This window comes from Stegostoma tigrinum, chromosome 25 (genome assembly GCF_030684315.1).
Source record: "Stegostoma tigrinum isolate sSteTig4 chromosome 25, sSteTig4.hap1, whole genome shotgun sequence".
Taxonomy (NCBI): Eukaryota; Metazoa; Chordata; class Chondrichthyes; order Orectolobiformes; family Stegostomatidae; genus Stegostoma; species Stegostoma tigrinum.
The window spans coordinates 32,244,969-32,263,055 of record NC_081378.1 but is presented as its reverse complement, the minus strand read 5'-3'; the positions used below and the strand labels follow the sequence as shown (position 1 = coordinate 32,263,055).

Genomic DNA, 18,087 nt, shown 5'->3' with positions numbered 1-18,087 from the left:
CTGAATTGTTTCAGTATAGCTACAACATTAGTATACATCTGAAAATGTTGACCAATGAATGTCTAATCAGTCTACTTTTGGTAATTTTTTGAGCAAAGTGATGAAAAATTCTATCAAGTCACACTTACTTAACATTAACCTTTTCACTGATGCACAGTTTGAGTTCAGCCAGAAGTACTCAACTACAAAACTTGTGATAATCATGATGCAGACATGGGCTGAGGAGTGGCAGGACTTTTATTTGGATAAAAGTGAAGTGCTGCATTTTGGTAAGGCAAATCAGGGCAGGATTTATACTCTTCATGGTAAGGTCCTGGGAGTCTTGCTGAACAAAAAGAACTTGGACTGCAGGTTCATCGTTCATTGAATGTGGAATCACAGGTAAACAGGATAGTGAAGAAGGCATTTGGTACTCTTGCTTTTTTATTGGTCAGTACATTGAGTATAGGGGCTAGGATGACATGTTGCAGCTGTACAGGACATAAGTTAGGCCAATTTTGGAATATTGTGTTCAGTTCTGGTCTCCCTGCTGTAGGAAAGATGTTGTGAAACTTAAAAGTGTTCAGAAAAGATTTACAAAGATGTTGCCAAGGTGAAGGGTTTGAGATATTTTCCCTGGAGCATTGGAGGCTGAGGGGCGACCTTATGGAGGTTAATAAAATCACGAGGGACATGGATTGTGTGAATAACCAAGGCCTTTTCCCCATGGTAATGGAGTCCAAAACAGGAGGGCTGAGGTTTAAAGTGTGAAGGGAAAAATTTAAAAAGAATCTAAGGGGCAATTTTTTTCATGCAGAGGGTGGTGCATGTATGGAACAAGCTGCCAGAGGAAGTGGTAGAGGCTGGTACAATTACATCACTTAAATGGCATCTGGATGGGTACATGAATAAGTCAGGTTTAGAGGGAAAGGGGTCAAATGTTAGCAAATGGGTCTGGATTAATTTAGGGTATCTGGTTGGTGTGGACTAGCTGGACTGAAGGGTCTGTTTCATTCTGTACATCTATATGACTGTAAAGAACTGGATTTCAGAGCCAAAACTGGCACCTTTTGACATCAAGGTAGAATTTGACTGAGTGTAGCATCAAAAAGACCTCATAAAATTGAAGTTAATGGAAATCAGAAGGAAAAAAATCCATGGGCCTGAGAGACATAGCTAGCACAAAAGAAAAAAATTGTGGTTGCTGGAGGCCAATTGTCTCAACCCAAAGACATCAGTGTTCTCAGGCCGATATCCAAGCATCAGCCATATTTAGCTTTCTTACCAATGACTTTCCCTCTTACGTAAAGTTAGAAGTCAGATATTTACTGATCATTTCACTGCATTTAGTACCATTCATAATTCCTCAGAAGCAGTTTTTTTATCTCGACTTAGACAACATTCAGATCTGGGTGACAAAGTGACAACTGCCAAATATTGATAACTCAATAGGAAAGAACCAACCACATCCAATTGACAGTGAATGGAAGTGTCATTATCAAATTTCATTTTATCAACGTTCATGCATTTCTTTGATCATAAGTGAAGCAATCACATAAATAGCATAGCCACAAGACCAAGTGACCAAGGCTGGGAATTCTCCAGTGAATGACTTATATATTGTGGGGGAGGGGAGGCTCCCTGGAACTCAAGTCATAAAAAATGATTCCATGCTCTTGCTATTTTGTTATGTTATCTGTTTGAAACCTATTATCTTTTAATGACAGATCCTGCTTAATTTATCCAGTTATTTTGTCAGCAAATTTATTTCCAAATTACAAAAACCTTTATTTTGGATGAGTTAATTGTGGGCAACAAGTGACCTGTGACTAATTGTAAAAATGTGTCCAATGATTTAAGCTAATAATAGGTGCTGTTTAGTGAGTATCCTGATTATATTCTGCAACCCTGCTCACCTTGTCAGCTAATAATACAAGTCTGAAGATTACTGATAGTATTATCAGCAGAATCGAACGTACAACATACAAACCTGAGCTATTTAACAATATGGCAAGAGCATAAAGTAGCATGCCTGGCATACAATTTTTTTTAATGGTTCAGAGAACACATTTTGTAATAGTAACACAATCCAGGAATTCAGAAGACTGTAAAAATCTCTGATTATTTACTTTCATTGTATCGGATGTTGTCATAATTAGGAGCTCATAATTGTATGATTGAGCACTGTTTGTTTTAAGCTATAATAAGCCTTTGACATGAATTCAGGTTGAAGATTTTTAAAGCTTAATTGTCTAATATTCAACCTACTATCTTTTACCTTGACCAAGGAAGACAAACAAGAGTATAGAGGGTAATAGTACGTTAAAGAGAAAACCTGAAATCAATAAACCATTCATTGAGACAGTTATCCTTAATGATCTGGGACATCTTGAATCACTATCAGATTTCAAAACCTTCTAGTAGGTATCCAAGCATGATGAAGTGACGATATTCATGCAACCATGAGGTTATCAGGCTGGGGCTCACATTTGAAATTCAGTGATGAGTTTGATTGGGAACCCAATGTGCCAATTCTGGATTAGAAGGAGTGAAGAGATACTGTTTGATTTCTCATTCAGAGAGAGGACACAGAATAGTGATGCACATTCATTAAGTCAGTTGGGGAGATCAACTGTTACTGACAAGGTCGTAGTCAGAGAAAGCTTATTTTGTCCCCCTTCAGGGATGGAAAGATATGATCAGTTGTTTTCTTTTGTTGCAAGGTGAAATCTGAACTAAATCTCAGTGAGGTAACTAAAAATATATGCATTTGCTTATTTAACAATTTGATAATAAAGCAGGATTTCTAGTCAGATTTTCCTCAGCAAATTGCCAATCAGTTTACCTGAAGAAACAGATATGGAGACAAAAATGAGATTTTATTTCCTTATTCATAACCAGACGGGTTTTTCCTGACAATTGACAATTGATTCATGGTCATCATCAGATTCTTAATTCTAGATATTTTCTTTTTATTGAATTCAAATTCCATGGTAGTATTTGAAACTGGGACCCCAGAACATTATCTGGATTGTCCAATGATAATACTACTAGGTCATTGCCTCCCCTCCATTAGATTTTAATATCCAGTTGATTTAATATAGGGCCTCATTTTTTCAGTTCCAGGTCAAATTACCATAGAATTCGATATTAGGCACAAAAGATAGACAGCAATTATAGCAGATGCAGAATCCAATTATGGGAGAAATTAGCCTTACCTGGATAAAAAAAAATCTAGGTCAGATCCAAAATTGTAACATATGCTATTGAAACTCTTCTGTTGTACTGAAAGTTTGTAAAACTCAATGAGCCAGCTATTTGATTTGACTTTTAAAAAGCACCGCCATCATGAATTATATTTCTATATTTTTGGGGGAATGTGCAAGACTGAAAGGCCATGCTTTTTTTGGCCATACTTGCCCCATGCCGATGAGCTTGAAAAATATGAATTAGGAGCAGGCAGAGGCCACTCGGCCCCTTGAGCCTGCCATAATATTTAATAAGATCATGATCAATCTAGTGACTCTGTATTCCTACCTATCCCTAAAACCGTTCTCCCTTTACTTATCATGAATTTACTGCTTGTGCCTTGATTACGCTGAAGGATTTTGCTTTTGCTGCCATTTGAGAAAGAGAGTTCCAAAGATTCACAGCACTAAGTAATGTTCCACCTCATCTCTCTCTTAAATAGGCAACCCCTTATTTTGAAACAATGATCCCAGTTCTTGGTTCTCTGACAAGAGAAAGCAATCTTTCCACATGCACTCTGTCAAGGCCCCACAGGATCTTCAATGTTTCAGTCAAGTTCTATGTTACTGTTTTAAGTTCCAGCAAAAGCAACCTTGCCCTGTTTACTCTTCCCTCAAGATAAACCATCCAGTTCTCCTATCAGTCCAATTTGGGCTCATGCTAAGGTCCCCATATCACAGATGCCAGTCCACAGCCTATGCTATTCACTCCACATAATATCATAAAACATTAAGAGGCTTTGGATACTGCAACGACAGTATTCCAGCAATAGTCAAGAACTTTTGAACTCCAGAACTTGCTGCGACCCTAGCCAATTTTGTCCAGCACAGCTACAACACTGGCACCTCCCTAACATTGGGGAACATTACTTGCATATAGTCTGAATGCAAGAAGTAGGACAAATCCAACCTGGCTGATTACTGTATTATTAGTCCACCCTTGGACATTAGTAAAGGGATGGAAGGGATCATCATCAACTGTACTATCAAGCAACAGTTGCTCAGCAATAAATGTTCAATGATGCTTGATTTTGGCCTCTCAGCCTCTGACCTCATTAGCCTTGGCTGAAGCATGGACAAAAGAGTTTAATTCAAACATCCTTCACATCAAGGCCCAATTGACTGTGTGGCATCAAGGAACCCTTGAAAAATTAGAGTCAGTGAGAGTTGAGTGGTAACTCTGCTGATTGGAGTCATACCTACCACAAAAAAAGAATCACTTCTTTCTTGGAAGTTAGGCATCACTACTGGAGGGCGGCACTGCAGGGGTTTCTCAGTGCCATGTCTTTGGCCTAAACTTGGGTATGTGTGCTGATGATTACAGTATGTTTAGCATCAGTTGTGACTCCTCAGATACTGAAGAAGCCCATATCCAAATGCAGCAAAAACTGGAAAATTTTCTGGCTTGGGTTCCAAAATAGCAAGCCATATTCACACAATTAAGTGCCTGGGAATAACAAGAGACGATCAAACCATCGTCCCTTGATTTTCAAAGGCATTATCTTTGTGAAATCTCCCCATTCCTGATTTGCTGAGGGCATTGTTGACTAGCAACTGACTGTGCGAGCCATATAAATTCCGTGGCAACAACAGCAGGTCCAAGGATAAGAATATTGAGGCAAGTAGCTCACCTCCTTACTCCCCAAATCTTGTCCATCATCTATAGGGCATAAGTCAGGAGTGTGATGCAATATTCCCCACTGGCTTGGATGAGTGCAGCTTCAACAATGCTCAGGAAGCTTGACATCATTAGGACAAAGCAGCCCACTTGATTGACACCAAACCCACAAACATTGAGTCCCTCCAACACTGATGCTTAGTAACAACAATGTGTAATATCTACAAAATGCACTACAGAAATTTATCAAGGCTTCTAGAAAGACAGGGGCAGCAGATACATAGGAAGACCATCATCTGCAAGTTTCCCTCCATGCCACTCACCATCCTGACGTGGGAATATATTGATATCCCTTCACAGTTGCTGGGTCAAAATCCTAGAATTCCCTCCCTGAGGGCATCATGGGTGTACCTATGGACTGCAGCAGTTCAAGAAGACTGCTCACCACCCTTTTCTGAAGGACAACTTGGGATGGGCAATAAATTCTGGTCAAGACAGTGACACCCACAGCCAATGAATGAATAAAACAAGAGCATCATTGGGCGTTCAATGAAAACTAAATTCATTTCCAACTATGTAGATTGAATCTATATAAAAAAAAACCTGAAGAAGCAAAATACAATTCATGACCCGTCAGTCTATTCAGGAGACTCAGAAACAAACCTGAAGTTTTATTTTACTTTTTACTCCTTATGGAGTTAAGATCATATGTTTCGACAAAATACTTGCAGACAAGACAATATTTTTGATCATCAGGAAGATGCTGTGCACAAACAAGATTTTTGTGGTTTGCTTACATTCTTTTACAGCATTCATCAGTAGAATTTGCTTGGGGAGATTCTTTTTCAAGCCAGATATTTCAAGTTAGAAAACAAAAGAATATATTTTGAAAACTTCAAAGAAGATGCAGTATCTTAATTTTGAATAAGCTTTTTGCTGATTAACAATGATGAGTGGATTCAAGTTAAACAGAAGATAAAAACAAACTGAAAAAAGCACCATGTGTAAAATCGGGGCAGAAAGAAATTTATTTTGAGGCCAAAATCACAAAATATCACAGATTCACAAAATATCATGGAGTCTTTCCTCCAAAGAAGCCTGGACGCCACCTATTACTTTCAAAGCCATTCATATCACTTGCGGATAGTCTACTCATCTTAACATCTTTTATAGCTGGTCAGAAACCAATGAATGTTTCATTTATAATTTAACTCTCCAGCTACTTTAACAGACATTAATGTTCCTGAACAGAAATGCATGTTCTTTTCAGTTGTCTAAAAATTAATTCAAAGGCCTGAAAGGTAATGTTTCATTGGTTAAATTTTAATGGTTTTGACGGTGAGAAATTTTAAAATTAAAATGTATAAAGTAAAAGAACACTGCTTTTCCAGATTACTACTGCAACTTCTATGGAACCCCTGCAACAGCTTTAAGCTTTGACAAGTGATATTAATGCTATGGTTACTAGAGCCAGTCAGAGGCTAGGAATCCTGCAGCAAGTAACTCTTCTACTGACTCCCCAAAACCTGTCAATCATCTACAAGGCACAAATCAGGGATGTAATGGAATACCCTCCAGTTGCCTGGGTAGGTGCAGCTCCAAAAACACTAAACAAGCTTGACACCATTCAGTACAAAGCAGCCTGCTTGATTGGCACTAAATCAACAAATGTCAACTGCTTCCACCACCAATGCTCAATTGTAGCAGTGTGTACTATCTAGATGTTTCACTGCAAAAAATCCACCGAAGATCCTCAGACCGTACTATCCACACCCATGACCATTTCCATCTAGAAGGACAGGAGCAGCAGACACATGGGAACACCACATGCAAGTGCCACTCCCAAACTACTCACCATCCTGACTTGGAGCTATACCACTGTTCCTTCAATGTCACTGGGTCAAAATCCTGGAACTCTCCCTAAAGGCAATGCAGGGCTACATAGAGTCCATGGACTGCAGCGGTTCAAGAAGGCAGCTCATGACCATCTTCTCAAAGCCAACATTGGGAATATATGATGCAGGCTAACCAAAACTGCCTGTTAATAGAATTTCCCAGGAGAGATTTTTATCCAACACTTGACTCATAAGTGTAGCACTTTAAGAAAAGCTCAAAAACAAGTGGAAGGTAAAGAACCAAGAACAGAACAACACAAGAACAGGCCCTTTGACCCTCCCAGCCTGCACTGTGACATTTTGTCCTTCTATACTTACATTATCTTCACTTAAGGATCCACTTCCCTCTATTCCCTTTCTGTTCATGTATTTGTCCAGATGGCTCTTGAGAGCTGGTATTGTGTCTGTTTCCACCACTTCTTCTGGCAATGTGTTCTAGACACTCACTACCCTTCTTCTGAAAAACTTGTTTCACACACCTCTTTTAAACATACCCCTTTCACACCTTGAACCTGTGTCCCCTAGTAACTGAGATAATGGGAACTGCAGATGCTGGAGAATTCCAAGATAATAAAATGTGAGGCTGGATGAACACAGCAGGCCAAGCAGCATCTCAGGAGCACAAAAGCTGACGTTTCGGGCCTAGACCCTTCATCAGAGAGGGGGATGGGGGGAGGGAACTGGAATAAATAGGGAGAGAGGGGGAGGCGGACCGAAGATGGAGAGTAAAGAAGATAGGTGGAGAGAGTATAGGTGGGGAGGTAGGGAGGGGATAGGTCAGTCCAGGGAAGACGGACAGGTCAAGGAGGTGGGATGAGGTTAGTAGGTAGATGGGGGTGCGGCTTGGGGTGGGAGGAAGGGATGGGTGAGAGGAAGAACCGGTTAGGGAGGCAGAGACAGGTTGGACTGGTTTTGGGATGCAGTGGGTGGGGAGGAAGAGCTGGGCTGGTTGTGTGGTGCAGTGGGGGGAGGGGACGAACTGGGCTGGTTTAGGGATGCAGTAGGGGAAGGGGAGATTTTGAAACTGGTGAAGTCCTCTAGTAACTGACTCCTTCGCCCTGGGAAAATCCTCCTACTTTCCATTCTATCCAAGCCATTCACAATTGTATAAACTTCTATCAGGTTGCCCTCTTTCATTCCTGTGAAAAAAACCCAGTCTTCTTCATAGCTAAAATCCCCCATACCAGACAACATCCTGGTAAACCTTGTCTGTATGGTCTCCAAAGCATCCATCTGGCAGTGTGGTGAGATGAACAGTACCCAATATTACAAGTATGGCCTAAGTAAAGTTCTACAAAGCAGCAGCATAACTTGTCTACACTTATACTCAATGCTGCTGCCAATGAAGGCAGGCATGCCATAAGCCTTTTTTACTACTTTATCTCCCAGTTTTGCCACTTCCAGTGATCTGTGGACCTGCACATCCAGATCGCTCTGCATATCAATACTCGTAAGGTTTCTGCCATCCACCGTACAATTTCCATGTCTCCTTCCAAAATGCATAACCACACTTTTGTCCGGGTTAAACTCAATCTGCCATTTCTCTGACTATGCCTCTAACTGATCCTGCTGTATCCTCTGACAATCTTCCTCACAATCCACAATTCCACCTATCTTTGTATCATCTGCAAACTTACGAATTAGGTCAGCTACATTTCATCCAAATCATTTATGTAGACCACAGACAGCAGAAGTCCCAGCACTGGTCCCTGTCAAACACCACTAGTCACAGGCCCTCTGCTCCAAAAAAAATTCATCCACTGCTATCCTGAGTTTCATATAAATAAGCCAATTCTGTATCCATCTTGCCAGCTCACTCTGATACCATGTGACTTCACCTTTTAGACCAGTCTGCCATATGGGACCCTGCCAAAGGCTTTACTGAAATCCATGTAGACACCATCAACTGCTTTTCCCTCATCAATCATCACACCTCTTCAAAAAACTCAATCAAGTTAGTGTGACATGACCTCCCCCACACCAGACCATGCTGTATATTGCTAATAAGTCCAGTTGCTTCTAAACGTGTATGAATTTTGTCCTGAGAATCTTTTACAATAATTTCCCTACCACCCATTTGAGACTCACAGGCCTGTAATTTTCAGAGTTATCCCTACTAACCATCTTAAACAGTGGGACAATATTGGCTATTCTCCAGTCTTCTGGGACCCCACCTGTGGCTAAAGAATATACAAGGATGTCTGTCAGTGTTCCAGCAATTTGTTCTCTTGCCTCCCTCAATTTCCTGGGAAAGATCCTATTAGGACCCAGGATCTTAGCTACCTTAATACTTCTTAAGATGCACAGCATGTCTTCCTTTTTAATAGCAACTTGGCTTAGAAAGTCGACATTCCCTTCTCTGAGATCATCCTTCACCAATTCCTTCTCTTCGGTGAATACCAACACAAAGTATTTGTTTAGAATCTCACCCACCTCTTCTAGCTCTGCATATTCATTCCCTCCTTCATCCTTGACTGGGCCAACCCTTTCCCTGGCTACCCTCTTGTTTTCTTATATCTGTATAAAAAACCTTGGGATTCACCAAAATCCTGTTTGCTAATCATTTTTCATGACTCTTCTTAGTCCTTCTAATTCATTGTTTAAGTTCTTTCCCACTTTCCTTATATAATTCAAGGGCTTCATCAGTTCCCATCCCCCCAGACCTTACATATGCTTCTTTTTTTCTTTCTGAGCAATGTCATAGCAGCATCTCTGGTCATCCAAGGTTCACGTAATTTTCCATCCTATCCTTCATTCTCATAGGAACATCCCGCTCCTCAACTCCTTTCAACTGATGTTTGAAATACTTCCACATGTCCGATGTAGACTTACCCTCAAACAGTCATATCTAGTTCCTGCCAAATATTGTTGTAGTTCTCCTTCCCCTAGTTTAGCACCCTTACCAAGGACTACTGTTACCTTTATTCTTGAGTATCTTAAAACTCATGGTATTATGGTTACTACTGCCATAACTTCACTCAACTGGCTCGGCTCATTTCCCAAAACCAGGTCCAGTAAAACCCCTTACAGAGATAGTAGGAACTGCCGATGCTGGAGAATCTGAGATAACACAGTGCGAAGCTGGATGAACACAGCAGGCCAAGCAGCATCAGAGGAGCAGGAAAGTTTCGATCACACCTGAAATATCTAAAACTTGGGGCATTCATCAGCCTGTCCATCTTTCATCACATCTCTGTAATCACAATAATGTCATAATCCCAGGTACTAAACAAAGCTCCAAGTTCAACTGCCTTGCCTATTATACCTCTCACATGGTTTTCAGACCACCTTCCCTGCCCTTCTCAGCAGCGTTTCCCTACCTGTTCTTGCCCTTAGTCATAAAGCAAGCTACTCTTACAAAATGTGACCCCTTGCCCCTATTAATGGGCATATGTGAGCTCATTTAAGTCAGAAGTGATCCTAAACCCCGTGGAATTTTGAAAATGTTTCACATATCTGTTGTAAAATCCATTTTTCTACACTTCACATGTTTCTAAACAGAACTGACTTGTTCACCATCCTGTGATTCTCGGATATCCATGATTAAAGGACTAAATCAATAATTGGAGTTTGGCAGTCTCATGATTGAGAGAATTTCCTCCATTCACCGCTTTTTTTTAGTTACTCAGGGAGAAGGTCTTCAGTATCAGTTACAACAGAACAGTTGTCACTGGGCACACCCCTGTGTGGCACTCAGGGGTGCTGTCCTTAGCCATTTAAAATTATACCCGTGTTAATTTAGTCCTAATTGATAGCAGTTTTTAGTGGAATCCAAATTGTTTTTTTACAGAATTTGAAAATGCTTCATTTTAGAAGTCTGGCACTGCTGCCTTTATTTACAGAGATGTAAGGTCTGTGTTTTTTTTAGGTTTGCACTTGTTTAGAAACTGCAGGGCAGAAGTACAACAAAACAACGGTTTTGAAATCAGTGCGTAAATTTTGAAAAAAAAATCAAGTAAGTTGGCACACATGGTAAACATCATGCAAATAATTGTTTGAACAAGCAGTAATTGATGTTTAAGTTGATTTGGGGCCAAGGGTGTATATGGATGCAATTTTTGTGGCAAAACTTTAATTGGTCTATGGACTGGTGAACACATATTAATGACAGAGACTTTTTTGCTTACCACCAACTGTGTGATTGGTTCTCAGGCAACTGAATAGCTTGGAGCTGGGAACAAATTACAGAGAGAGAGAAGGATGGTGGGCTTGGAGATGGTTAATTAGGAATAACTTCTTCTGTTTGGCACCTAGCAAATGCAGCCATAGGATGCCCATTTGATCCTGATGGCAGACTTCTGAATCTTGGGGAAAAATTCCACTGCAGGTGTTTTATATTGAGGAAGCATTAACAAATAATGATGTATCACCAGTTCATCCTAGTCTATAGCATGTCTAAAGTTGAGACTGCATTTCATACCATCTTTTATTAATTATAGGCACAACATTTTAAAATTCAGTTTTGAAAGCTGATTTGACTAAAAGAGATCTACCAATCAACACTGAACTTTGAGTAATTTTTATCATAGCAATTTTGACATTGTAAGCACTAAAATGACAATTTTCATCAACAAATAAAAACTGAAAGAACCAGAATCAAATCAGAATCAAACACACAAACTGCTGGAAAAGCTCAGCAGGCCTAGCAGCATCTGTGAAGAGAAATCAGAGTTAATGTTTCGGGACCAGTGACCCTTCCTCAGAGTTCTCTGATTTCTCTTCACAGATGCTGCCAGACCTACTGAACTTCTCCAGCAATTTCTGTGTAATTTTCATCAACGGTTGACCTATAGAGTGAACCCTGTAGAGTGCGCGCATGCCCATTATTCCAGGTTACTTATTGAGTGCCAGTCATTTAGAGGAAGTGACTGGCCTGAGAGGGAAGTGTATCAATATAAGAGCAAGTACAGCATGGCAAAGGAGAATGATGGTACTCGAGGACTGTTTGGGCCCTGTTGAAAGATGAAATGAAGAGCCTGCAGTCCATCCTAGGTAGTAACAAATGCACAGAGGCAGTAGACTTTTGTGGTGAAAGGGAATAAATGAAACCGAGAACAGGCAGAGTTACTGATGCAGGTTGAAAGAGACACACTGTGGGTAGAAAAATTACAGACATGATAGAAGGAAATGAGTTCCTGGGGCAAGAATAGACTGAAACAAGGAGCTACCAGGGCAGTCCTGTTTGTAGAACTCATAAAGCAGATAGAACCAGTTGGATTCGATGAGGTTGGAGACCCTTAGAAGAAGACCTCTAGAGTTCAGGTTTGGGAAATTGTAGCTAGAAGATTGGTATTGCGCTATGTCAAATGGGAAGTAGGAAGAGGTGTCATAGAATTTGTGTTCAAAAGCCAGAAGCTGCAGTCCTGTCATAATGGCATTCCCAATGGCTGTCTCAGTAGTATTAAGGGCATCAGATATCTGCCAATCTTTCAGTATTTACATTCAATCACCAATTGATATTTATTTTTATTATTCCTTGCAAGCTAAACACTCCATCAGAATAAGACAGTTGGCAATTTAATAATATTAAATTAATCTTTCCTACACACCAGCAGGCCTATCATTTTGTTCCTGCTGTATTTGTCAGGCTGTAGCTGTAATCTCACCCCCTTGCTGGTGGTGACTAGATGCTCCCACAGATAGCTGACAAAATATCGCTTTAGATGGGGCAGGAGCTAGGGAGTCTTTCGACTCAAATCATTAACTGATTGATTTATACATTTCAATAAATTTTAAACTAAATTACTGTCATTTACGAAATACGCAGTTTGTATTCTTACAATTTACAGTTGTGAGTCAGACAGTTTGAAAAGAGAGGAGAAAACTAATTCTGTCATATAAGCTACATTAATTATGAACAATTTACAATCTATATTAATGGCAAGGATGAAGGGACAGAGAGTATTGTCGTTAAATGAGCAGATAATACTGAGATAGTTGGCAAAGCCAATTGTTAATTAGGATACAGAGAGTCTGCATAGGGGGGTAGAGAGGTTAAATTAGTAGGGATGAAGTTGGCAGATGGAGTGTAAGATGTGAAAATGTGCGATTGTTCACTTTGGTAGTAAGAAAACAAAGTATAATATTCAAATGGAAAGAGACTGCAGAATGCTGCTACAAAGATGAGCCTGTGTCCTTGTATATGAAACATAGGAGATTAGCATGCAAGAACAGCAAGTAACCAGGATTAGTGATAATGGGAACTGCAGATGCTGGAGAATCCAAGATAATGAAATGTGAGGCTGGATGAACACAGCAGGCCCAGCAGCATCTCAGGAGCACAAAAGCTGACGTTTCGGGCCTAGACCCTTCATCAGAGAGGGGGATGGGGTGAGGGTTCTGGAATAAATAGGGAGAGAGGGGGAGGCGGACCGAAGGTGGAGAGAAAAGAAGATAGGTGGAGAGGAGAGTATAGGTGGGGAGGTAGGGAGGGGATACGTCAGTCCAGGGAAGACGGACAGGTCAAGGAGGTGTGATGAGGTTAGTAGGTAGGAGATGGAGGTGCGGCTTGGGGTGGGAGGAAGGGATGGGTGAGAGGAAAAACAGGTTAGGGAGGCAGAGACAGGTTGGACTGGTTTTGGGATGCAGTGGGTGGAGGGGAAGAGCTGGGCTGGTTGTGTGGTGCAGTGGGGGGAGGGGACGAACTGGGCTGGTTTTGGGATGCGGTGGGGGAAAGGGAGATTTTGAAGCTGGTGAAGTCCACATTGATACCATTGGGCTGCAGGGTTCCCAAGCGGAATATGAGTTGCTGTTCCTGCAACCTTCGGGTGGCATCATTGTGGCAGTGCAGGAGGCCTATGATGGACATGTCATCTAAAGCATGGGAAGGGGAGTGGAAATGGTTTGCGACTGGGAGGTGCAGTTGTTTATTGCGAACTGAGCGGAGGTGTTCTGCAAAGCGGTCCCCAAGCCTCTGCTTGGCTTCCCCAATGTAGAGGAAGCCACACCGGGTACAGTGGATACAGTATACCACATTGGCAGATGTGCAGGTGAACCTCTGCTTAATGTGGAAAGTCACCTTGGGGCCTGGGATAGGGGTGAGGAAGGAGGTGTGGGGGCAAGTGTAGCATTTTCTGCTGTTGCAGGGGAAGGTGCCGGGTGTGTTGGGGTTGGAGGGCAGTGCGGACTGAACAAGGGAGTCACGGAGAGAGTGGTCTCTCCGGAAAGCAGACGGGGTGGGGATGGAAAAATGTCTTGGGTGGAGGGGTCAGATTGTAGATGGTGGAAGTGTCGGAGGATGAAGCATTGTATCCGGAGGTTGGTGGGGTGGTGTGTGAGAACGGGGGGATCCTCTTTGGGTGGTTGTGGCAGGGGCGGGGTGTGAGGGATGTGTTGCGGGAAATGCGGGAGACGCGGTCAAGGGTGTTCTCGACCACTGTGGGGGGAAAGTTGCAGCCCTTGAAGAACTTGGACATCTGGGATGTGCGGGAGTGGAATGCCTCATCGTGGGAGCAGATGTGGCGGAGGAATTGGGAATAGGGGATGGAATTTTTGGAGGAGGGTGGGTGGGAGGAGGTGTATTCTAGGTAGCTGTGGGAGTCGGTGGGCTTGAAATGGACATCAGTTACAAGCTGGTTGCCTGAGATGGAGACTGAGAGGTCCAGGAAGGTGAGGGATATGCTGGAGATGGCCCAGGTGAACTGAAGGTTGGGGTGGAAGGTGTTGGTGAAGTGGATGTTCGAGCTCCTCTGGGGAGCAAGAGGCAGCGCCGATACAGTCATCAATGTAACGGAGGAAGAGGTGGGGTTTGCGGCCTGTATAGGTGCGGAAGAGGGACTGTTCCACGTAACCAGGATTACTGTTTGATTTTACTGTTAGGACGGGGTAGTATAAAAATAGAAGAGCCTTGCTATTAATGTTCGGGATTTTGGTGGGACAATACTGTGCACAGCTCTAGGCCCGAAACGTCACCGTTTGTGCTCCTGAGATGCTGCTTGGCCTGCTGTGTTCATTCAGCTTCACACTTTGTTATCTTGGATTCTCTAGCATCTCCAGTTCCCATTATCTCTGGTTAAAATAAGGGGTCTCCTGTTTACCAATTAGATTGAGGAATTTTTCTCTCAGAGGATTGTTAATTTTTGAAAATCTCAACATCAGAGAGCAGTTAAGGCATACTCAGTTAATACATTTGAGGCTGAGTTAGATTTTTGATTACAAGTTAGTCAAGGATTGTGAGGACCAAGCAAGAAAGTGAATGATGATACCAGTAGTCATCCTACTTAGTTGTGGAACAGGTTCAAGGGACAAATTGCCAAAGCTTGCCTTTGTTTCTAATGTGCTGAAGGTATGTGATCGCAGCAAGCATGAATTTAATGCATTTTCAGGAAATCATTCTCTCTATTGACACAAAAATGGTGTTAATTTACTTATTTATTTTGTCAGTTAATGGTTCAGTAAAAACAGCACATAAGAGGAATATCACAAGATAATGTAGAGCACCACCTGCTAATGTGATGATAATGATCTCTGGCCAGAGTTATATATTTCACAATAAAGTGTACTTTGGAGGCCTAATGGGTCCAGGATTGTAATCATGCAGAGATAATCTCTCTAACAGGATCCTTAAAAATATACACCACTTATGCAGAAATGAAATGAGTTTTAGTAGTTTATGGTTTATTTTTGTTTCTAAATAGTGTGATGAGATAAGGTGTAATGGATCTGCAGTGTTTTGAGATGCACAATATCTGACAATATCAGTTGTCCTTGACCCTGGGGGGTATCAATGATCAAGCCATGGCAACTATGCATTCTCACTTAACACCATAATGCTGTCAAATCCAGTCCCTATTCTGAGCATGTTCGTTGATAATGTTAGACATTTCAACAAAAATGAGCTGCTACACATCAGTACCGTTTCAAATTATAAATGTAAAAAGTTAGCAACTAATCTTCATTTTGATTGAACTTTTGCATTTCCTTTTTTTATGGACATTCCTTGGCTTAATTCAAGCAATATTATTTCATTTTGATTCTGCAAGCCCTGTAGATTAAAAAACATTCAATTTGAGTGAAGGATACCAATGTTCAGGTTCTGATGAGAGACATCAGGATTCCTCCTAAATAAAGATGGTCAGATACCCAGTAGGAGACAGTAAATTGGTGGACCTTTGTCTATCTAGATACTTTCAATATAATGCTCACGAGGGAAGGATCTATTTGTTTACCATACACTCAGACCTTTAATGCTTCATTCAGTCAGACTTACAAACCTTTCTGACAAGTACAATTATTTTGGACATTGACTAAATATATGTTTAATATTCAAAATATTCAGCAACAGAGAATAATTGGTGAGTTCTCCTAAATTTTGGCTTCGTACACAGCTCTTGGTTTCCTTGAAATATAGAATGTTGTTCCCCCTTCAGTTGTGAGGAGAGATGGATTTTCGAGGAATTGCAGTGGTCTCTCCAATACATGAACATTGTCTTTGGAAGCAGATGGCTTCTAGCCCCGTATATTCCGAATTGGCTATTCCATGCTTATCAGCTGGAAGAATGAATTTGTGATTAATGCTGTGTATATTTCCTACATCAACCTCCGGAGAAGGTACAATAATTAATAATGACTTGCTGATACTAAAATGGTGCACATGTGTAACACTTTTCCTGTTGCAGTGCCTGGATGTAAGGGTGTTGAACACCAACTGAAATGCTGAGTATCTAGACTGAACCAAACTGGTTGGTAAAGGTGAACTCCCACCCACAGCCTCCAACCTCATCATTCCCCAACCCCACACCATCCGCTTCTATCTCCTTCCCAGAATCCACAAACCTGACTGCTCTGGTAGACCCATTGTCTCTTCCTGCTCCTGCCTCACCGAACTTATCTCCACCTATCTCGACTCTGTTTTCTCTCCCTTGGTCCAGAAACTCCCCACCTACGTCCGTGACACCACCCACACCCTCTACCTCCTCCAAAACTTCCGAATCCCTGGTCCTTAGCACCTCATCTTTACCATGGGCATCCAGTCCCTGTACACTTGCACTCCCCATGCAGATGGCCTAAAAGTCCTCTGCTTCTTCCTGCCCCGCAGGCCCGACACGTCCCACTCCACTGACACCCTTATTCACTTAACCAAACTTGTCCTTACCTTTAACAACTTCTCCTTCAATTCCTCCCATTTCCTATAGACAAAGGGGGCGGCCATGTACCTGCATGGGACTAAAGCTATGCCTGCCTCTTTGTAGGATACATGGAACAGTCCGTCTTCCGTAGTTACACTGGTCCCATCCCCCCACATCTCCCCCTGTTATAGCGATGACTATATCGGTGCCGCCTTGTGCTCCCACGATGAGCTCAAACAGTTCATCCACTTTACTAACACCTTCCATCCCAACCTTAAGTTCACCTGGACCATCTCTGATGCCTCTCCCCTTCCTGGACCTCTCTGTCTCCATCCCTGGTAACCACCTGGAAACTGATATCTATTTTAAGCCCACCGACTCCCACAGCTACCTGGAATAGACCTCCTCTCATTTACCTTCCTGCAAGAATGCTATTCCCCATTCCCAATACCTTCGCCTCCACCGCATCTGCTCCCAAAATGAGGTGTTCCACTCCCGGACATCCCAGATGTCCTTGCTTTTCAAGGACTGCAAGTTCCCCTCCACAGTGGTCGAAAACACCCTCGACTGCACCTCTTGCGTTCCCTGCAACTCATCCCTCACACCCTCTCCCCACAATAGCAACAGAAACAGAATTCCCCTTATCTTCACATTTCACGCCCTCAACCTCTAGACTCAACTCATCATTCTCTGCTACTTCCACCAGCTGCAATCTGACCCCACAACCGAGGATATATTTCCCTCCCCACCCTTATTTGCCTTCCAGAGGGACTGCTCTCTCCACAACTCTCTCATCTGCTCCACACACCCCATTAGCCCCAGCACCCTCAACACTTTTCCCTGCAACTGCAGGTGGTGTTACGCCTGCCCCTCCACCTCCCCCCTCACCCCCATTCCAGGCCCCAAGAAAACCTTCCACTTTAAACAGATGTTCACCTGCACACCTGCCAATGTGGTATATTGTGCCTGTTGTTCCCAATGTAGCCTCCTGTACATCAGGGAAACCAAGTGGAGGCATGGACACCATGTTGCAGAGTACCTGCACTCGGTTTGTGATGAACAACAATACCTCCCAGTTGCGAGCCACTTCAATGACACCACCTCTCCGTCCTTGGACAACATGTTCATCCTGAGTTTCCTCCAGTGCCACAATGATGCCACCCAAAGACTGGAGGAACAGCACCTCATATTCTGTTTGGGAACCCTGCAGTCCTATCGCCTCAATGTAGAATTTGCAAGCTTCAAAATCTCCCTAACCCCGCCCTCATCCCAAGACCAGT

At 42.3% G+C, this 18,087-nt stretch overlaps 1 protein-coding gene across 4 annotated transcripts in view; it reads left to right on the top strand.

The window, feature by feature from the left end:
- The window catches only part of tafa5a (TAFA chemokine like family member 5a), a 579,339-nt gene that overhangs the window by 542,614 nt on the left and 18,638 nt on the right, over positions 1 to 18,087 (top strand). The window contains exon 4 of one of the 4 annotated variants that reach the window (XM_048554488.2): positions 10,609 to 10,695. The exons of the other annotated variants lie outside the window; for them this stretch is intronic. Within the exon in view, the coding sequence (XP_048410445.1) occupies positions 10,609 to 10,683 (75 nt within the window). The 3' untranslated portion in view covers positions 10,684 to 10,695. The remainder of the gene's footprint in view (positions 1 to 10,608; positions 10,696 to 18,087) is intronic. 4 annotated transcript variants of the gene reach the window in all.